General features: G+C 37.8%; 1 protein-coding gene across 5 annotated transcripts in view; it reads right to left on the reverse strand.

Annotated features, from left to right (window-relative positions):
- SLC9C1 (solute carrier family 9 member C1) overlaps window positions 1-13115 on the reverse strand; it is an 81996-nt gene extending 68881 nt beyond the window's left edge. For 4 of the 5 annotated variants that reach the window (XM_038582803.1, XM_038582805.1, XM_038582804.1 and 1 more), the window contains exons 1-6: window positions 12977-13115; window positions 12559-12644; window positions 8728-8987; window positions 7267-7367; window positions 4369-4497; window positions 1462-1627 (exon numbers count right to left, since the gene is read on the reverse strand). In XM_038582803.1, coding sequence (XP_038438731.1) covers window positions 1462-1627; window positions 4369-4497; window positions 7267-7367; window positions 8728-8878 — 547 coding nt within the window. In that variant the 5' untranslated portion in view covers window positions 8879-8987; window positions 12559-12644; window positions 12977-13115. Of the gene's footprint in view, window positions 1-1461; window positions 1628-4368; window positions 4498-7266; window positions 7368-8727; window positions 8988-12558; window positions 12645-12976 lie in introns of those variants that run through there. The other variant, XM_038582806.1, reaches the window with a different exon arrangement.
- Window positions 13116-23280: the final 10165 nt, after the last annotated feature.

The following is a 23280-nucleotide window of genomic DNA, read 5'->3' on the forward strand; positions in this document are numbered from 1 at the left end:
AGACTCTTGAAAAATAATAAATAACTATTGTTTTAAGCCACTCTGTGTTTTTTTTTAAAGATTTTATTTATTTATTAATGAGAGACACACACACACAGAGAGAGAGGCAGAGACACAGGCAAAGGGAGTAGGCTCCATGCAGGGAACCCGATGTGGGACTCAATCTCAGGTCTCCAGGATCGCAACCTGGGTTGAAGGCAGTGCTAAACCCCTGAGCCACCTGGGTTGCCCAAGCCACTGTGTTTTTTAATGCTGTTGTTGAAACTCAGAGTTGTTCCTTACTGAGAAAAACCTAACTGGTACTGTTGTATAACTATTCCAATTTGGAAAATGGAACTATAACAAAATGTAAAAATTTGAAAATAGACAACTGACATGTAGGCATAAAAGGAGTCAACGGACCATCAAAAGCTCAAGACCATGTGAATGTATTCATGTACGCATAGCCTGGGAAGACTTTGTGTGTGTGTGTGTGTGTGTGTGTGAAAGTAAAATAAAACAAATATAAATATCTTGCTTTGAAAACTCAGACAAAAATGTTACCAAGAGAAAAATACTTTATTTTTTATTTTTATGTGTGTGTTTGTGTGTACACATGTACACATGCCATATTAAAAGTCCACTTCAAAACAGATGTTGTAATTCTTGTTACTAAAAGCTGACTGGAGGAAAACAAATTAGGTTATCATTTTTCTTAAATAAGGCTCTTAGGTTTGTGTGTGTGTATGTTTGTATGGGTTACATTGACTTGGTATTTTATTTTTAAATATTTATTTCTCCTAGAATAGTATACACTGAAAACACTGTTTGAATATGTGATTTTATTGTTTTTGACTTTTCAAGTTTCTTGGTCCTATGACTATAAAGGCAATTTTTTTAAAAAAACAAATGGCATTATCCTGATGACAGTATTGTCAAAGGGAAAACAGTATTGGACAATAGAAATGTCACCAAAATGTATATGCAAATTATTTGCTCCAGAACTGTTGGCTTAAGGCAAAAGCATCCCAAATAACCCTGTTTTATTCCACAGTTGGATAAAAGACTTTAAAAATATATGTGCTAAGTAAGCCTATTACTGGCATTTTGTTTTGTTCTAAACATCACTAACCCAAATCTCCATACTCAATCCGCAATGTCACAGAACCTTATTCACATAGTCAAAAGCTGCAGTGAACAAAAGATCTTAAAACTAGATATATCATGGGACTCCTGGGTAGCTCAGTGGTTGAGTGTCTGCCTTCGGCTCTGGGTGTGATCCCGGGTCTAGGGATCGAGCCCCATGTCAGGCTCCCTGCGAGGAATCTGCTTCTCCCTCTATCTGTGTCTCTGCCTCTGTCTGTGTCTCTGCCTCTGTCCGTGTCTCTCATGAATAAATAAATTCTTAAAAAAAAAAAACTAGCTACATTAAGTATATAATATGATATTTTAAATGTAGAAAAAGTGAAAAAATATACCCACCAAGGTCTCTTATAGCAGCTGCCGTCAGCATGGGGTCTGAACTCACAAGGATAGCTGAAAATAATAACCATGGAGTGTTTTTCAAAAATAATTTATTCGCAGATGCCAGATACCAAAGAATAAATGTATAATTCATCAAAAAGCCAGGAATTGTAATTAAGAGTATCTGCAAAGAAATTTTATAGATAGAAAAATCAAATTGCCTTTGTATCCTATTTTAAAAAGCAGACATTCAGGATTATTGGGGATACAGAACTACACTGAATTCCTCAAAGGGAAGTTTGAAGTAATCTTATTTAACAAATATGTGCTTGCAACTCTGTAAATTAGAGGCAAATATTGCGAGAGATTCTTAGGACATATCAGTTGTAGGAAATACCACATTGTAATTAAAAAAGGAACTTTTAATTTTTTGATACGGTTGTTGAATATAGGTATGTATGTGTAAAGGTATATGCACACACCATATACACACACACACATATATATATACACATTTAACTATTCATAGAACTGAAACACTGCCTATTAACATAGGAAAAAAGAACACAAATTTGAAAGAAGTTGCAAAAGAAGAAAAGAAGGAGAAAATAAGATAATAGAAAGGATGTAGAGAAATAACAGAGGACTATAGAAAAGATGGGAAGAAAATTTCTGTTGTTCTAGAACTAGAAGCTGGCCTTCTGCTTCCCCACCATTGCCTTCTGCTTCCTATACCTTATTGTATCAGTGGCCGCTATGTAGCAAGATTGCATTCCCAGATGGACTTAGAAGATGTAATTGTGTCTGAAGCTACTTATAAGAATTCAGAAATGCATCTCCATGTTCATTGAAGCATTACTTATAGAGCAATAATGTAAATTTACACTATTTACAATTATTTACAATAATGATGTACAATAATAAGACATGGAAGCAAGTGTTCATTGATAGATGGAGTTGATAAAGAATAGGTATTATATATACAATGGAATATTATTAAGCCATAAAAGAGAAGGAAATCTTGCCATTTGTGACAACATGGATGAAACTTAAAGGCATTATGCTAAGTGAAATAAGTCAGATAGAAAAAGAGAAATACTGTATAATCTCACTTACATGTGGGATCTTAAAAAAAAAAAAAAAAGCCTGAGACACAGAAAAAAGATAGGTGATTGCCAGAAGTAGGGGGTGGGGTGAGGAGGTTGGTGAAAGGGGTGAAACATTCATTGCATGTTTATTCGCCATCTGCTAGGCGATGACGCATTGCGATAAGACCTAAAGAGGCACATTCAGAAGAACTAAAATATTAAAAGCTATCCTCCTTCTGATTATTTCTTCTTCAGTTGTACAGGCACAGTCATGCATGATGAGTTGCATGCATGATGAGTCCAGCACTGCACTCTAATTCAGGACCCTAGGGTGAGCTAGTGCTAAGTGATTTGATTACGTCACTTAATCATAAATCTCTTAATGAATCTTAGAAATGGGAGAACTGGGATGAAGTGTTCACACGGCACCGTTGAGCCCTCGAGCTCCTGAGCGGGAGTCTTTGGTGGATAAATCTTGATGATAGCATTGTGATGGTGGGAGAAAATCAAGGCCTCCTACATAACCTACCTCTAGGGTGGCTGGGTTCTCATTTTAAGGTTTTGATCTGGAGAGTTGTATTACTAACTCTTGTTCAAAGAAAAAATTAAAATGGGGCTCTGAGACAAGAAGACTGAGGGTCAGGAGGCCCAAATTCTTGTTCTCCCACCAAATAGCTGTCAACACTCCTAACAGGTCACATAGCATGTTGTTGGTAAAAGTGGCTGCAGTAATTCTGCTCCCTGAATTCACACCACTCGAAAGTTATCTCCAGCACTGACTTGGTCAGTCATGTCGTTTGCTTTGACTAAAAGGTACAAGAGCAAACAGGATAGAAGTACAGGCCTAAAAAGTACTAGCAAATTCAAGCTTGCCCTCTTCTGCTGGTGCCTGAGACTCTGCAACCATCATGGGAAGAAGTCTGGAATAACCTTCATGGTAGTGACACCCATTGCCTACAGCCAATGCTGACTGTAACAACCAACAGACACACACACACGGGGCCATCCAGGCCATCCCACTTCAGCTGAGTCTACAGTTGTACAGAGATGCAAGACATGGCTCTGCAGAGATCACCCAAACCAGCCCGAAGTACTTTTATATCTTTATTCTTTTCAATTTCTTTCTTTCTTTCTTTCTTTCTTTCTTTCTTTCTTTCTTTCTTCTTTCTTTCTTTCTTTCTTTCTTTCTTTCTTTCTTTCTTTCTTTCTTTCTTTCTTCTTTCTTCTTTCTTTCTTCTTTCTTTTTTTTTTTTTTTTGGTCATTTGTCTGAACTCCCATTTGCCTAGACTCAAGTGAGAATGTAAGTTATTTTAATAGTTTTGTTTCCAAAGTAGTTTAGGTAATGGCCTTACATTTACAAAGCTGTTTTAATTACTTTGAAAGAAATGTATACCTTGCTTAAGATCTGGAGTATTTTTCCCTTGAGGTATTTCCTTGATTTAAGGATTTAGAAGGTCAGTATTTAAAACACGAATTTTATGAAAAATTAAAAAAAACTATATATAGTTTTTGGTCTATATATAGACCAAATATATTTCATAGTAGCTCTCTAATCACATCTCAGAGTTAAAATTCTAACTGGAATTAAGCTCTCCCAGTCAAATTTTCAGAATTACCTTTTTTCCCATAATTTTTTTTTCTGAGCCTTCAATATGCTGGACAATTGCTAAGATACAGTTTATTCACTAAAATATAAAGCTGAATTTACTTCCCACACATTATATTTTTTCCTTGTCTTGTTTTCTAATTTCGAGAAATTAAAAAAAATCTGAACATAGATAACATAAACTAGTAGTTCATAAATGAATTGTATTATTGAAAAGGAGTGTTTCTTACCTGCCAAAATAACTTCTGCAGCATGTAAACATCCATGTCAAATGCAACATTAAAGATAATTATTGGTGTAAACATATCAAAAACTAATTTTGGACTCATCCATTGTATGGCATCTGCATATGCTTGGACCTAATAATATAAAAATATGTCATTTTCTCATTTTCCATCCTTCTATTAGCATAGAAGACATGCCAGTCGCTCTTATCTCTAGCAAAAGAGAAAAAGATATATCACCTATGTAATAGGTGTTCAAATCTTAACTCATTGATTTTCATAATTTTCCTTCTTTTTTTGAAGATTTATTTATTTATTTTAGAGGGAGGGAATGAGATGTGTATAGGGGAGAGAGAGAGTCTTAAGCCCCCATGTGGTCTCCATCACACCACCCTGAGATCATGACCTGAGCCAAAACCAAGAGTCGGACACTTAACCAACTGCATGCCCCAGATTTTCATAATTCTCCATCAAATTACCAGTTACAGTGGAAAGTTAATACACAGCTCCATGCCCATTTTATTTTTTAAACAACAAACATAGAAAGTACATTGAGGGTGCCTGGGTGGCTCAGTGGTTGAGTGTCTGCCTTTGGCTCAAGGTGTGATCCCGGGATCCTGGGATCAAGTCCCGCATCAACCTCCCCACAGGGAGCCTACTTTTCTCTCTGCTTCTTTCTGTGCCTCTCTTCTGGGTCTCTCATGAATAAATAAATAAAAATTTTTTTTTTAAAAAGTACATTGATGTGTGTAAAAGAGATTATGAGGAGATTTTCAGGCATACAGGTTTAAGGTAGATGGATTTTCATGCACAACATCCACAAAGGAGTCATATCAAATCTCAGAAATTACAAATAATTAACCATGGCTTACATAGAAGATGCATGGAGAAGAATATCAGGAACAAAAACCGGGAAGTTAATGCTATAAATGAAATGACTAATCAATGGTGTTTATCAAAAAGTCTCTACTTGATACTTGTAAATCCTGTTATAGGCATCCACTCAACATTTGTTCATGAAGGAAACACTGATTGCTTGCTAATGTTAGGTGGTATCTTTGCTTTGGGGAGATGATTTTCTGTGGGTCTCTTGTGTTTCTCCACATCTTATGAGTAGAGAGATGATTGCTTTTCTTCCAGACTATTTTTCAAAAATATTTGTTCTGCTAACAGCTTTGGAAGATAGAGCCAAGTGCCCTCCATCAAAAAAAAAAAAAAAAAAAAAAAAAAAGAGGTGGTTTACTATCCTGTATAGTGTAATTAGGATAATGTCTCCCTCTAGGGCAAGAGGTCAGATGAGCTTACTGCCCATCAGAAAATATCCAAGTTCAAATTGAACACCAATAAAAAAGAAAGAAAGAAGAAAGAAAGAAAGAAAGAAAGAAAGAAAGAAAGAAAGAAGAAAGAAAGAAAGAAGAAGAAGAAAGAAAGAAAGAAAGAAAGAAAGAAAGAAAGAAAGAAAGAAAGAAAAAAAGAAAGAAAGAAAGGAAAATATTCAAGTTCTCTAAACTCGGGTTTATTCTCTTATAATGCAATCCATTGTGATGCAGGCTTCATCAGGCCTTCTTTGCTTCTTCATGTGGGTGTAAGGGCTCATAGAACAGGCACAAGAAGATGCTGATACTCTGGCTTCTGCTATTGCTGTGAGTACTAAAGTCCTTTGTCTTGGGCCCAGGGGCCCCGTGTCTTTTGCTAAGACCATGAGACTAGGGCAGGCTAACTTATTTCTTGCAAATAGAGTAAAATCTTAGACCCTTCACAATTCTAGACCTATGTTCTCTTCTTTTAAAAGATCCTTGACAAATAGAAACATTAAGTTTATACAAGTACTTAAAGTTGCATAAAAGTTAAGACTCTACTATTACAAAGCCTGTTGATGACAAATGAAGTAGTAATCGGCTTCTGGTTCTTATATGGATACATGTTTTTCATAATGTTTGTTAATATCACTGGTTACATTTGTTTGGGAAAGTCAATCCTTTTCCTACATGTTCTCATTTACAGTCTGATTGATTAGAGCAGGTGTTGGTGAATTATGGCCCTGGGCCACATCTAACTCAATGTCTGTTTTTGTAAATAAAGTCTTTGGAACACAGCGCTGCCACTTCAATTATATATTGCCTCTGGTTGCTTTTGAACTATAATGGCAGAGTTGAGTAATTGTGACAGAGTGCATGTGGCCTGTATAATTGAAAATATTGACTATATGACCTTTCATAGAAAAAACCCCAACCCCGGGGTTAGAGAACTATTTAATGTGTCAATGATGCATTCTATCTCCCTTATAGTAAAGATAGTCTCCTCTTACCTGACTCCAGCCGTTCTCAACTATTTACAACACTGTAGCTGCCTTGACTACATCTGTAGTTTGCCTTCGTCCTCACGTACAACTCCAGGCAAGAGGTTCAACTTCTGTTCCTTGAGATCTTATAAGCCAAGCACACTTAAAGACTAGCCTCTATTCTAATAGGAACCCTCTAAAACATTCCTAACTGAGGGAATAGATTGGTTTAATGTCAGAATTCTCTTGCTACTAGAGTCCAGTACCAGCAGCCCAGTGTCTCTGGGCTTCTATCTTATCAACCAATTCTTATCTAAGCTTTTGAATTCTGCTTAAACTGTCATTAGTTGCTCACACTCTTGGTGGGTGTACGTGAACTCATTCTCTGAGTCGTCCGTCTCCTTTCAGATGGAGGCTCTGTCTTGATGACGTTTAGCTGGACCTCAGCTCTGTCTTGCCTGGTTCCTTTTTTCACACATTTGGCCTGATTTATCCAGATCACAAGCATCCATCAACTGGCAGAGCAGTGAATTGGCAAGTATTTTTACAAATTTCCTTAAGCCATCTTTGTATTTGTATGAATTTGAGATATAGTACAAAATACTCATATTTACTATACACACCTGTTCAGATGTAAAACTTAATATTTCAAAACTGCATCCAATTAAAAATAATATCACAGGTAGAGGAATTGGAAAGTCTTTTAAGTGTAGGTTCAAAAATGCTGCAAAAAAATACATCTTTACTGAAAGGCAGGAGAAATAAATACCACATTTATAGAACTTTCATATGATTAATATGACTCATAGAACTTTGATATGATTTCTTAATACTGAGGATAATGAAATACCGTTCCACTTTTCACTTAATTCCTGTAATTGAAACCCTTCCTCATACTTAAGCACACCGAATCAGTGTAACTATTAATCTGCTAGACTCTGTAGTTACCTCTTCTTTTTTTTTTTTTTAATTTTTATTTATTTATGATAGTCACACACAGAGAGAGAGAGAGAGGCAGAGACATAGGCAGAAGGAGAAGCAGGCTCCATGCACCGGGAGCCCGACGTGGGATTCGATCCCGGGTCTTCAGGATCGCGCCCTGGGCCAAAGGCAGGCGCCAAACCGCTGCGCCACCCAGGGATCCCTGTAGTTACCTCTTCTATGAAGTATTTCATTGCTGTAGAATCTTTAGTAAATATTGCTAGAAATCACTGGCTCTTGGGTTATTACTAAAATATGTATAGCAACTTTTTGTACATGCTATAAATCAGATATTAATTTATTTAGCAATTTTCCAATAAGAGGTCAATAAATAACTAAACTTTAATGAAATCTCCTGGCTGATTCCCAAAATAACAATGAGGAAATAGGTATAAGAATTTGCCCAATGAGAAAAACTAGCATCCTACAACTGGTTACCTACTACACATTAGAAAGCCTATAATGAATTATCAAAATCCAATAAGCATTTCCTTCAGTGTAATGTTTTCTGCTTCTTTGTAACATAATTTCTAATCAATCAAATAATGCAAAAAAAGGTGCTTTCTTTTGATTTCTACAGTATTCTTTTCTTCTCATGAAAGCTAGGCATAATTTATCTTTTGAACAAAACCTATGGGACATTCCACCATGTGGTTAAAAATAACTCACCCACTCAGAAGACATATCATTTTGAAAATTGTTTGCCCAAACAAAAAAAGACATACATAATTAGCTTTAATATATAAATGAAACTATAGTTTGTGATAATACAGATAACAATCAAAATCCCCCAACCCTTGATTCTTGGCTCATCTGCTTCAATTCTTCTTATCATTTAAGTCTAACTAGGATCTATCTATCAAGTAAAATGGTGTGACTACTTTGAATTCAAAAAAAAGTTGAAGGATATGAATCAGACTCTACATGTTTCTTTTCAGGGGCAGATTATCATTGAATTCATTTAGCTGATAATCTTGGGTTAAAAGTATGAATTTAGGAATAAAATTCTGATTTTCTACTACTGCTACTTTCCTCAATTCTATATGGTGACATTTACTAGATATATCCATAGAATAAACTCAAATAAAGAGAGTTACACCTACCTCCAACTGTGCAGATCAAGGACAATACTAGAATGATTTTAGGGAGATCATCAGAAGCATTAATAAACGTATTTCTTAAAAATTCCAACCATATGCTAGGAAATCCTTTGGTAAGTAGAGTGAAATTAGACATAGTGTAATTCAAATCCATTCTGTTGTTTCTCACAGACCATCTGAATTCAACTCTTCAGACACAGCAAAACTCTCACAGGATCAAAGGATTGTAAAATTTGCTTTCGTCCTGGCCTTCTAGTGCTTTTCTTTAAAAAGAAGAAGAAGAAGAAAGAAGAAGAAAGAAGAAGAAGAAAGAAAAGAAGAAGAAGAAGAAGAAGAAGAAGAAGAAGAAGAAGAAGAAGAAGAAGAAGAAGAAGAAGAAGAAAGAAGAAGGAGGAGGAGGAGGAGGAGGAGGAGAAGAAAGAAGGTCATATTTCTCCATAATTCTTTTTGGTGATATCTTAGGGTCCACCAAATTTAGAGAACCCTCTACCTTCTATGATGCTTACAATTTAAATGAGATAGAAAAGGTACAACCCCAAGTGATAGACACTAGCCAGTGTCACCCTGTGTTCACTTATAAGCCAAGGACTACTCAGCTGTTAGTTGTTCCACATCTACCCAACCGTTTGAAAGGAGTTTTCATCTAATCAGTTACTGGGACCACAAGCTGGCATAGACAACTGAGGGGTCTGTCTTCAGCATATCTGAGCCTCTGGAAGCATGTTCTGGTAGCTATTCCAAAGTGGGAAATGGGATGGGGTCAGAATATTCTGATCTCTTTTGTTGTTCTCTCCAAACAGAATAATTAATAAACCATGGTGATCTCTCATCACAGCCTTTTATCTCATCTGGGAGTGATAAGCTAGGTTTTCTCTGATTCTTATATATTCATATATAGTGACCAAGAATAGGAGAAAAATGTTAAAATCAAAAGAATTTAAGACAAGGGGAATTGTTACATGTTGTATCTTATTGTTACTTCCTGAAAGAGGAATCACGAGGGCCCCAATGTGTCCTGGGATGTGTCTTGTTTGAAGAAGTAGGTAATAGCTACAGTCTGCTAATCTCATCTGCTTCCCATGCTAAGGAAAGTTTTATATCAGGGTCTTGAAAGTCATGCCCGGGAATTCTCCAATTCCAAGTCATAGTAGTGACTTAACATTTTCTAGTGCCTACTATTACCATCTTATCTGGCTGTTGTGCTTAATCAATTATTTTACTAAACTTCCCCTCATAATCCCATAATTTTCTCTTTCTTTCTTTCTCTTTCTTTCTTTCTTTCTTTCTTTCTTTCTTTCTTTCTTTCTTTCTTTCTTTCTTTCTTCTTTCTTTCCTTGAGAGAGAGAGAGAGAAAGCACAAGCAGGGGGAGGGCAGAGGGAAAAGCAGCTTCTCCGCTAGTAGGGGGCCCAACATGGGGCTCGATCCCAGGACCCTGGGATCATAACTTGAGCTGAAGGCAGACACTTAACTGAGTCACCCAGGCACCCCCCAAAAAATGTCCTTTTAAAATGCAAATTTCAATGTCTTTTTAAATTTCAAACATGTATGTTTTATTATAGGCCCTTTTCTGATTATAAAAAGTGTTTTGAAAGAGAAAATTAAATGAATAGATGTTTATTGAACACTTTTGAAATAAATATGTAAACAAACATTTCAAAAAACAGGAAAAAAATCAACCACAGTCATGCCGTCTTATGGCTCTTGTGTGTTTTATTTACACAGTTGGGCTCATCCTTAAAAAATTATACTTTATGCTGCTTTCCACTTGGTATGTATCACTAGCATCAAAGAGCCTTGCAAACACCATTTATAAAGCTTGTATCCTATTAGCACCAATGCAAACGTGCTGACTGCGGTCAGGCTGCCTGTAAGTGAAGGCCTGAGGGGCTGCGGTTTGCTGGGTGAAAGACTCTGGGTAGCTTCCTTCACGGCTGTTGGCCTCAGCTTTCCCATCTGTACAGGTCCATAGTCCATGTAACTTATCTGTGTTTATTATATTTATTTGGCATCACCTGTGGTGTTATGATGATACTGGTCCCTGGCTCCTATCCCCAGGGATTTCTATTTAAATTAGTCTGGCTTGCAGTGGGGCTCCACGAACAAATTTAATGTGTAGTTAAGGTCAGCAACCACCATGGTTGCATGGAACCACCAGGGTTCACCCAATTCAAAGGCAAAATTGTTCAATTTTTAGTCTCAAATCCAGTTTCTTTTTAATATTCTTGAGTCAGGTTTTGTGAGAAAGAGTATCAATGCCCTTTGGGCAAAGACCACCAAAACCACATCTGAGGTTGGTAAGTTGGGTTCATTGTTTGTCACGATAAGGGAGAACATTTACCCTGGGGAACTGTGGGGGTGTTTTAGCAGCAGGATGTTGAAATTATTGTGGATCTGGGCTCTGGCTGGGTAATTCTGGAGCAGATTTAGAAATCCTAGAAGGGGATCCCTGGGTGGCGCAGCGGTTTGGCGCCTGCCTTTGGCCCAGGGCGCGATCCTGGAGACCCGGGATCGAATCCCACGTCGGGCTCCCGGTGCATGGAGCCTGCTTCTCCCTCTGCCTGTGTCTCTGCCTCTCTCTCTCTGTGTGTGTGACTATCATAAATAAATAAAAATTAAAAAAAAAAAAGAAATCCTAGAAAATTTTCTTAGAATTCTAGAAAAGCGAGGGTTTACTATAAATTGATGTTGTCAGAAAGCAAGGATAATTCTGTGGCTGGGTATCTTAAGATACCTGTAGGGAAGGCAGGCTGGAATAAGGATAAAGCTGTCATGGGGAAAGAAGCAGCCGTCACTCATTTTAGCCAAGAGAGGGGATATTTGGGATCTATGGGTTACCTGGTGACTTTTTGTTTCACTTTATTATGGTATTGAGTGACCTCATCTGATGCTGATGTTCTGTGAGACTGTGTCCAACAAGAGAATAACATAGACTATGTATGAGCAACAGACCTGCTGGTAGTGACACTGAGTGACATCTTGACCAGCTCTCTGATGTCAGGGACTCCTTTTTGTTTGTTTGTTTGTTTTTTGTTTTTTGTTTTGCCCCAAAGGATTTCTAAATTCCTTAACCTGACTTTATCACATCAAGAGCTGAAGGTAAACCAGGGGATCTTGATAGCCATACAAGTTGAAAAGCAAAGCAAGCCTGCCATCCCTCTAAGACAGAGATTCTCAACCTTGGCTCTGCACTGGAATCACTTAGACAGTTTTAAAAATAAAGATAGGGGAGCCTGACTGGCTCAGTTGGTAGAGAATGGGACTCTGGATTTGGGGTTGTACACATGAGCCCCATGTTGGGTATAGAGATTACTTAAAAATAAAATCTTAAGGTGCCTGGGTGGCTCAGTGGTTGAGCGTCTGCCTTCGGCTCAGGTCATGATCCTGGGGTCCTGGGATCGAGTCCCACACCAGGCTCTCTCCACAGGGAGCCTGCTTCTCCCTCTGCCTATGTCTCTGCCTCTCTCTGTATGTATCTCATGAATCAATAAATAAAATCTTTAAAAAAAAGAAAGAAAGAAAATGCCTCCGTTCGCGCACTGTGTGTGGAGTTAATGATTGCTCACTCAAAAAGGGCATGTATCTTTGTCCTCAACAGTCAGTCACCCTTAAGAAATTCTCTGCCATGGAAAAGTAGAAGTCAGACTAGTTCCCTGCCCCTGAAAAGGGGAGTTCTTTCCTATGATCACCACAGTTTCCAGGAAGTAGCTGACAAAGCACCCTGATGAGGGCACGGTGGCATCCCAGTAATCTTCACATGTGCAAACTCTGGCCTAATGGTTTGTGACAGACCCACGCCTGGGGTCCTGCCACACTACACAGCAGCCCATACTCACGGACTCTGAGGTGGGCCGTCAGGTGCCCTCCTAATGCCTCTTCACTCCCACGGGGCCCTTCCTCCTTCTCAGCTCAGCTCCATCACCTGAGGAGATGGACCAGGGCGTCAGGGTGCTTCCCTCTCAGGGCCTCAGCAAGGCAAAGGGAGCCAACACAAGCCAGATAAATAGTTGGGAGGGGTGATAGAGGAAGAGTCAGGGAGGAAGGGCAGGGGCTGAGGGTCAGAAAGGCCAACTGAGAGGCTCCTCTGCCTGGCTTTGGCTGCCATGAGGAAGGATGCAAACTCCAGGAGGGAATGGCTGGCCGAATGGGTAGCTGGACCTCTTGGGAGCATTTGATCCTCCAGGAGGGAAGGCCGAGGGGGAAAGCACCAGAGAGGAAGGGCAACTTCTCGAAGGGGAAACTGGGCTGGCTCACCGTCCAGAGCCTCAGGAGGAATATCCTGAGGGAGTAAATGAGAAGTGGAGGCGAGCGATTCTGTTCACCCCAGAAGAGCCACAGTCAACTGCATCCTCGCTGGCAGTTACTTGCTCCAAGCCCCGCCCCTGCTCTGCACCCATTGGCTTCAGCTTCATAACTCCTGACTTGATTGGCTGATGAAATACACCTGAAGATGCTCTTCAGCATCATTGCCCCTTTCCTGCCAAGGCAACCTTGGAAGTCTTAAGGCCGTGGTTATTTAAAATAGTAATCATAAATAGACAAATAAAGGTGAAAAGGAACCCCACGGATTTTACTGCTATGTTAACTTAAAGTTTTAAACAATGGATTTCTGGCAAAGAGCCGATGGACACTGTTTTCCTAAAATTCTAGAAGAAGTGGGTTTCCTGGGAAAGACAGGGTGGCATAGATTTTGAAAAATGAGGAGGCAGGTTGCTGGGTAAGAAAAAAGAGAGAGAGAAAGGCTATTTGGGACAGGTAGGAGAATGGACAGGCTTGGTGGACTTTCACTTCTGGAACATTTATGTGTGGAATTTTTAGGAATAATGATATACTCATTTCTTTTTTTTTAAGATTTTATTTATTTATTCATGAGAGACACACACACACACACACAGAGGCAGAGATACAGGGAGAAGAGGAAGCAGGCTCCATGCAGGGAGCCCCATGTGGGACCTGATTCCAGGACCCCAGGATCACGCCCTGGGCAGAAGGCAGACGCTCAATCTCTGAGCCACCCAAGCATTCCTGATACACTCATTTCTTGTTCCTAAACATACTATATAAAGGATATTTTAATTGAAATTACTTACTTATAGTACCATAAAGCCAATTTTCATATTTCTACTATCATCATGAAATATTTTAGGAGACATTTTGTAATGATTTTGAAATTTAGATACTTACTTGGCACATGTGATATCTTCATAATTTTACTCACACAAAACCTTTGTGAAGTTATTTAAATGCCTACAAAAAGGTTTGTGCAGGGAAGAGAGGTCATAGAGTGAGGGAAGCTAAAGGTGAAGCCACCAAAGACAGACGTAAATGCTGAATAATGGCTGATTAAATTATCCTCCCGGCCTGCAGAGAATCTTTCACAGACTTCATAGGTGGTCTTGTAGTGGCTATAAAACAATAGACGTTGCTGAAGAAAATTATTTTCACAAAGTTAGCAATGGAAATCCATTTTGGGGGTGGTCATACAAGGAAACTAAGAAAGGCTTTCAAAAGTGATAAAGTGTATGTAACATTTGAAGGACATGAAAGTCAAGATTGCTTATGAGAGACATGCAAGTTATCTTCTATTGGAGTTAAAATTAGATTAGCAGATGAAGCAATCACGATATCTATACTCTCATGAGAGACATATAAACATTTACTTTAAAGATTTATTTTCCATTCTTTGTGTTTCATCTCTTTCTCCAGGCATACTTAATTCCACCCCAGTAACTACAAGGAAGAGGAACTATATTTTCCCCTTTATTTTCTCTGATTCATTTGGGTGAATTCAATGGAAAATAAATGATTAGTCATTATTTGTTTCTATAATATCTACTGTAAGTGATTTCCTCTCCATTCTTATTTGCGTATTTATTTATTTATTCATTTATTTGAGAGACAGAGAGAGTAGCAAGGGAGAGCATGAGCAGTGGAGTGGGGCAGAGGGAGAGGGAGAAGCAGCCTCTCCACTGGGAGAATTCTTGAAACTTTTTGGTACAAAAAAATGCTTTTATGATAGCTGGAGGACAGAACCAGTGGGCAGAAAGAGCTGCCCTGAATTATGAAGAGTGACTCATTGTATACCTCTTAGTTGGGGTTAGGGATAGCACAAGTCTCCAGGACTTCGTGCATATTAAAAGCAAGGTCTGCAAGATCTTGGTGGGCTAGCTATTGTTAAGATAAGATTGGTTTTATTGTTGTCTAGTAAAACATTAGTTATGAGACACTTCAAATGTATTATCAGTGGGCTATACATGTGAAAGGTGATTGCTAACATGTATCTTGGGTAATGGGCATTCTTACAGTTATGAGAGGAAAGCAGCATTATCAAGAGCAAAATTATAGTGGTAATATATTAAAGGAAGTTCTTTGAGGGAACAGTAGGACTATTGTAATCCATATGCCTCAGGAATCCTGCCTGGAGACCTGGAGAGTAAGCAAAGTCTGGCCTTTGTTCTTTTTCTCCAGTCAATGGGTATACTAAAGGCAGTTGTGTTAGTCATTGCTGGAGTCAGTCACTAAGAGGAAGTGGCCACTGGTTGACCCTTAAGCTGGATCCAGGCTCCTCACTTCCTCCCCTGTCCTTGAGGTGTACATTCTACCCACTGTTCCCACAGTGGGACTCATTTTCAAGAATGCAGCCCTAAGAGAGCAATGCATCTTGAAACTATCTGAACAGTATGTGTGATGGAACACAGGTAAGCCCTCTCTCTATATATAAACTTCTAGGACTCTGGCAGGTGGGTGCAGATTCCTAGAAGTTTATATTTATATTTTATATTTATACCAATTAGAGATTGGTATAAATGAGGTAATATCTTAGCATATTTTGATAGATAAACTAAGCTTACATATACACAGATTTTTTTGAAATACGTTATGTGCTTGGGATATTCTCCATCGTTTACTGTAGTGAGTATTGGAGTAATATCATTGGTCTTAATAGAGAGATAGAAGACTCTTCTTAAGGAAGTTAAATAGTAAATAGTAAATACAATGGAAATTAAGTTAGAAAGACCAGGGTGGGGCAGCCCAGGTGGCTCAGAGGTTTAGTGCCGCCTTCAGCCCAGGATGTGATCCTGGAGGGCCCGGATGGAGTCCCACGTCGTCGGGCTCCCTGCTTGGAGCCTGCTTCTCCCTCTGCCTGTGTCTCTGCCTCTCTCTCTCTGTCTCTGTGTCTCTCATGAATAAATAAATAAAATCTGAAAGAAAGAAAGAAAGAAAGAAAGAAAGAAAGAAAGAAAGAAAGAAAGAAAGAAAGACCAGGGAGTTGAGGAAGGTGTAGTTAAAAAAGAAAAAATATCTCAAAAGCTCAATGATTTGGATTCCAAGGATGTCCAGTGTACGGCCACTAGAATGTATTACAAAGTGAAATGGAAGAAAATCCTTAAAAGCTTTTTTTAATTAAGTTTTACAGACACACATACACACATGTAGTAGGTTTTCAACTCAATTAATTTTCACATATATATCAACCTGTGAAAGCAGCCTATAGAAAAATACAGAATATTTTCAACAACCCAGAATATTTCTTGTACCTCTTTCCAGTCAGTATCCCTTTCCCAGAATTATCTTTATTTGGATTTCTGTTACCCTTGGATATTTTACCTATTTCTTACATTTCCTATAAATGGTACCAAATAATATGTATTCTGACTTCTTCCACTCATTATTATTTCATGAGATCATCCACGACATAGTTTTTCTTTTTTAATTGCTATGTAGCATCTAATTTTATGAAGATTACTATAATTTACTTATCCTTTCTAGAGTTGATGCCATTTAAATTGTTTTTAGTTTTGGCTACCACACATAAGGCTTCTGTTACATTTTTGTATGTCTTTTGATGCACATATTAATTCATTTCTCTTGGATGTATATATCTAGGAGATAATCAGTGGGTCAAAATACAACTGTAGTAGTACTGCCACTGTCATTATGTTTGAGCTCTATTGATGTGGTGATGAAAAGTTGGAGAGGGAAGTATTTTAAAATCTTATGTTTATATTTCACTCTTTTGGTGGGCCTATGACCCTTGGCTGTGACCCTCACATGTTTCTTACTTTTTTCTCCTCCTTCTCCACCTTAGATAAGACAGGGAAGCTAAAGGGAACCAGAGTAAGGTCTTTGTCCTCTACCTATGTAATAAGGATCTGGTAAGGTCTTTTCCCTGGAGAGTAGGTCTTTTTATGGAAAATGGCCTGGGTTTATTTCACTATGATGTTTCCCTTTTTTTGCCAAAGATATGAGGTGATTGTTCTCAGTTCTTCACTATGAGAATCTGGAGGTGTTCATGCTGGTGAAACCTATAGAATTTTAGGTCCTCTCTAAGACTAGAGCCCTGAGGAGTTTGTCACCCTCAAGTGAATTCATACTCATCCTCCAGAAGTGCATCAAAATTACCATTACTTGTGTTTGTTAATTTATGTTTCAATTTTTGTACTCAATAAATATTTATTGATTAGGTAGTATATGCCAGAGACACTTTTAGAAACTACTTATCAATGATGTAGAATATTGGAAAGTTCATTTTCTAGTAGGGAAGAGACACAAATAAATTGATAATTATAAAACAAAGAGATAAGAGTTAGGATAGGGGTAAGTCCAGGGTAGTATGAAAGTACATTTCTCTTAATTAGTACTGGGTTTTATTTTCAGATTCTAGGCACAGAATAAAATACAAAAATAATGAGACAGCTGTATCTGGAGAAAATGTGACCATCTTCTGCAATTTAACAACTTCAGCAGATGTTGTGCAAGTTACTTGGCAGAAGATTCAAGGTTCTTTGACACAAAATATTGGCACATATAGCAGTATATATGGAGAAAAGATTTTCCCACCATACAGAGATCAGCTGCACTGTGAGGTCATCGAATCCAATTCCTCATTCATAACTATCCGTGAAGTAACATTTGAAGATGAAGCCTGCTACAAATGTCTATTTAATGTGTTCCCACATGGCAGCCATGTTGGACAAATCTGCCTTAACATTATAGGTATATAAATGTTTTATGTACAGTCAAAATTGTGGTGATATGGTCTTTAAAAGTTAAGGTCCAGAGAAAGAATGTTAGAGAAGGAAAGATCATAATAGAGGTCACCCATGGCAGGTCTTTTGTTAGACAGAGGAAAAAAAATGGAAGTCAGTGATAGTTACATAACTTTTCTGTCTTCACACAATGAAGGGCAGGTATAACATTTGGGTCTTCTGACCTCTCATCTAACTTTTTATACCACACTGATTTTATTCTGGTGAATAAATTTTGTGAATGGCATCAGAATTTTCACTGGGAAAGAGAGGAAAAGAAAAGGAGAATAGAGAGATTCCTGGGGGGGCTCAGTGGTTGAGCATCTGCCTTCAGTTCAGGGTGTGATCCCAGAGTCCCAGCATGGAGTCCAGCATGGCTCCCAGTAGGGAGCCTGCTTCTCCCTCTGCCTCTCTCTCTCTGTGGTTCTCATGAATAAATAAATAAAACATTTTTTTAAAAGAAAAAGAGAGTAGAGAAAATGAAAGAGGAAAGACTTAGAGAATAAGAATTTCCTAACAAATTAACAAAATGTTGAAGGAATAGTGATAGTGTCATAGTGTCCCCTCATTATATTGCAGTAAATTTAAAGTATTGGATGTTTATATAAGCTAATTTTAAGGTTGGATGAAAGTGGAGATATGAATCATTTCTCTTAAGTTGGAGGATAGTAGGTATGAGAGATGGAATTGTGAAGTTTTGAAAAATGTGAGAAGAGGTATCTGAAATGGACATGTTTCAACATTTTGTCATCATATAAATATTTGAGGGAGTCTATCTCTCAGAAATCTAGTATGGTATATTTTTATATTTAATTTTGTGTCTCCTTTTTTGTCCCAGCTGTATCTGAATTAAAATCTGAACTCCAGTCCAGTCTTGACTCTGAAGATTTTCTTACATTTATTTACTCAGCTGTGGGAAAACCTGTTCCTCAAATATCTCTTTTCCCATCACAAGTCTTAATCAATCCACCAGAAGAATACTTTGCCCAGAACCCAAATGGCACGGTGACTATCACTAAAATGTACAATATCTCCTTGAAGACTGTGAGGTCCCTAGGTCTCCAACATCTGACTGTGTACATGGATCATCCTCTAAGGAATGAAGAGAAGATTGTTCCTTTGTCAGTTAAACAAAAATGTAAGTAGAAGTAATAGTCAACAAGGGGAAATGCTTTAAAAATTCATTTCAGAAGTATTTTTGTACTCATCTATTTTTGGAAATGTTAAGTCATCCTGATGCACATGGTTGGTTAAAAGAATCAAGTAATGAAAACTTTGTCTGATTCAGTTCTGCCTCCAAAGGTAACTGTTCTTAAATGGCAAATTTTTAATTGATCTCCCTTACCTGGTTTCCACTGAATTTCTGCCATGGTCAGTGAAGACCAGGTTCATTTACATCTCCTTCAACTTTTCCTCTTCCCAATATAGTTCCTTTCTTCCCAATATAGTTCTTTTGCTGATTACTTCTACAACCTTCAGCAGTACAGTAAAACTAATTTTGTGACATTCACCATAAAAAGGCTCTCTTAGTTGCTCATTTTTCCTTGCCTATCTTCCACCCAAGCTCTGTCAATTGTACACTCTGTTCCAAAGCCATAGTTAAACAAGGTATGATTTAATTTAATTCACTTCATTTTATTTCATTATTTCTTTTGAAAAGGTATGTGTCAGTTTTATGGCTGGTCCTTTGAAAGGAATGTATCTCCCCTTCACCCTGGATGTTTTTAAAATTTTATCCTAGTATTTGTTTTATATTAGTTTTATTATTAGTGTTTTGGTGTCACATTCTTTGTGTACTTATCTTGTTTGCATTTCCCTAAGCTTTTTGAGTCTGTGGGTTAATGTCTTTCATCACTTTTGGAAAATGTGTGAACTCAGGAAAATGATGAGGATAACATTTCTCCATAATTTGTTACAATCATCCAAGAGCCAAAAAGCATCACTAGCCATCGATGATATTGAATCATAAAGTTTGAATGAATGAAGGAGATATCACATCTTTTGGAAGTTTAACAGTTTTTCTGCATAACATTTTATGGGTCTATTGAAATAAATAGCCTAGTACACAGTCCGGATGCGATAAACATAACCTCATTTAAACCTGGGACATATCATTAATCTCTTAACTAAACAACCTGTGAACTAACCTAAATAAAGCACAAAAAAAATGACCAGCACAAAATGAAACTACTATAAAGCATAATACACTTAGGCCAACATAAATTATCCTTGCATCATTTTCAGCCAACCCAGGTTAGCACAACCTGGTTCAAGTAGAGTCAACTCTGCTGCAGAATTAGAAGAGTGAGCAGTTTCCCTAGTGATTTTGGTAGTCAGGCAAACAGGCCACGGAATCTATCCTATGGTCTTACAATGTTGTTTCATGTGATTGATAATTTGCTTGTTACACAACTTTGATTTAATTACCTACCCACCCTTAGAACTTGTAAAATACTCCTCTATTGTCTTTGATCATTGTTATTGCTGAGAAGTCAAATGTCGATCCAATAATTATAATAGTAAATATTACTGTATCTTCTCTTCGATAATGTAGTATCTTCTCTTTATCCTTAGAGTTCTGAAACTTCCTAGTGCTATTTTTAGGGTATTTTATTTTTAATACTTCAATGCAGTTGGCATTTGGTGAGTTCCCTTGGTTTGGAAACTCAAATCCCTCAATTTGAATATTTTCTCATTTCTTTAAGAATTTTCCACCTGCTCACTTAACTTACTCTTTTTTATAAACCTCAGTTAAGGGGGGCGGGGCAAGATGGCGGAAGAGTAGGGGTCCTCAACTCACCTGGTCCACCAACTTACTGAGATAACTTTCAAAATACACAAATTCGACCTGAGATTTAAAGAAAGAACAGCCGGAATGCTATAGAAAGAAGGGTTTTCGCTTCTAGCAAGAATTCTCTAGGGTGAAGTTTACTTGGGTCGTGGTTGATATTCTTGACTCAACCTGCTCATACAGCCACTCTGCACTGAGATAAATGACTAGAATGAAGAATTCACCACAAAAGAAACAAGCAGAAGCAGTACTCTCTGCCACAGAGTTACAGAATTTGGACTACAATTCAGTATCAGAAAACCAATTCAGAAGCACAATTATAAAGTTATTGGTGGTTCTGGAAAAAATTATAAAGGATTCTAGAGACTTCATGACTGCAGAATTTAGACCTAATCAGGCCGAAATTAAAAATCAATTAAAAGAGATGCAATCCAAACTGGAGGTCCTAATGATGAGGGTTAATGAGGTGGGAGAAAGAGTGAGAGACATAAAAGACAAGTTGATGGCAAGGAAGGAAGCTGAGGAAAAACGAGAAAAGCAATTAAGGGACGATGAGGAAAGGTTAAGGGAAATAAATGATAGCCTCAGAAGGAAGAATCTATGTATAATTGGGGTTTCAGAAAACACCGAGAGGGAGAGAGGGCCAGAAAGCATATTTGAACAAATCATAGCTGAGAAATTCCCTAATTTGGGGAGGGAAACAGACATTCAGATCCAGATAGAGAGGTCCCCCCCAAATCAAGAAAAACCATTCGACACCTCAATATTTAATAGTGAAACTTGTAAATTCCAAAGATAAAGAAAAAAATCCTTAAAGCGGCAAGAGACAAGAGATCCCTAACTTATATGGGGAGAAATATTAGATTAACAGCAGACCTCTCCACAGAGATCTGGCAGGCCAGAAAGGGCTGGCAGGATATATTCAGGGTCCTAAGTGAGAAGAACATGATGTCAAGAATACTTTATCCAGCAAGGTTCTCATTCAGAATAGAAGGAGAGAGAAAGAGCTTCAAAGATAGGCAGAAACTGAAAGAATATATGACCACCAAACCAGCTCTGCAAGAAATATTAAGGGAGACCCTGTAAAAGAAAGAGGAAGTCCAAAGAAACAATCCACAAAAACAGGGACTGAATAGGTGCTACAATGACACTAAATTCATATCTTTCAATAGTTACTCTGAATGTGAATGGGCTAAATGATGCCATTGAAAGACCCCGGGTTTCAGCCTGGATTAAAAAACAAGACCCATCTATTTTCTGTCTACAAGAGACTCATTTCAGACCTAAGGACACCTTCAGATTGAAATTGAGGGAGTGGAGAACCATTTACCATTCAAATGGTCCTCAAAAGACAGCTGGGGTAGCAATCCTCATATCAGATAAAGTTTATCCCAAAGACTGTAGTAAGAGATGAAGAGGGACACTATATCATACTTAAAGGGTCTATCCAACAAGAAGACCTAACAATCATGAATATATATGTCCCTAATGTGGGAGCTGCCAAGTATATCAATCAATTAATAACCAAAGTAAAGAGATATGTAGGAGGCATATCTCCATATTAGTCTCCACTAGTAGTAGGAGACTTCAACATGGCACTTTCTGCAAATGACAGATTTTCTAAGCACAACATCAACAAAGAAACAAGGACTTTAAATGATACACTGGACCAGATGGATCTCACAGATATTTACAGAACTTTCCATCCAAACACAACTGAATACACACTCTTCTCAAGTGCACATGGAACTTTCTCCAGAATAGACAACATACTGGGTCACAAATCAGGTCTCAACCAATACCAAACGATTGGGATTGTCCCCTGCATATTCTCAGGCCACAATGCTTTGAAACTAGAACTCAATCCCAAGAAGAAATTTGGAAGAAACTCAAACATGTGGAGGTTAAAGAGCATCCTACTAAAAGATGAATGGGTCAACCAGGAAATTAGAGAAGAATTAAAAAGATTCATGGAAACTAATGAAAAGGAAGATACAACCGTTCAAAATCTTTGGGATACAGGAAAGGCAGTCCTAAGAGGAAAATACATCGCAATACAAGCATCCCTCAAAAAATTGGAAAAAACTCAAATACACAAGCTAACCTCACACCTAAAGGAACTGGAGAAAGAATACCAAATAAAACCTATACCAAGCAGAAGAAGAAAGATAATAAAGATCCGAGCAGAACTCAATGAAACAGAGACCAGAACTGTAGAACACATCAACTGAAACAGGAATTGGTTCTTTGAAAGAATTAATAAGATAGATAAACCATTAGCAAGCCTTATTAAAAAGAAAAAAATTCAAATTAATAAAATCATAAATGAAAGAGGAGAGATAAACAATACCAGGGAAATACAAACGATTTAAAAATATATTATGAGCAGCTATTCACCAATAAATTAGGCAATCTAGAAGAAATGGATGCATTTCTGGAAAATCACAAATTGCCAAAACTGGAACAGGAAGAAATAGAAAAACTGAACAGATTGCTAGAACTCATACAGCAATTCGGCAATGTGGCAGGATACAAAATCAGTGCCCAGAAGTCAGTGGCATTTCTATACACTAACAATGAGACTGAAGAAAGAGAAATTAAGGAGTCAATCCCATGTACAATTGCACCCAGAAGCATAAGTTACCTAGGAATAAACCTAACCAAAGGGGTAAAGGATCTATACCCTAAAAACTACAGACCATTTCTGAAAGAAATTGAGGAAGATGCAAAGAGATGGA

The sequence above is a fragment of the Canis lupus genome, chromosome 33, assembly GCF_011100685.1.
Source record: "Canis lupus familiaris isolate Mischka breed German Shepherd chromosome 33, alternate assembly UU_Cfam_GSD_1.0, whole genome shotgun sequence".
In the NCBI taxonomy this organism is placed as follows: Eukaryota; Metazoa; Chordata; class Mammalia; order Carnivora; family Canidae; genus Canis; species Canis lupus.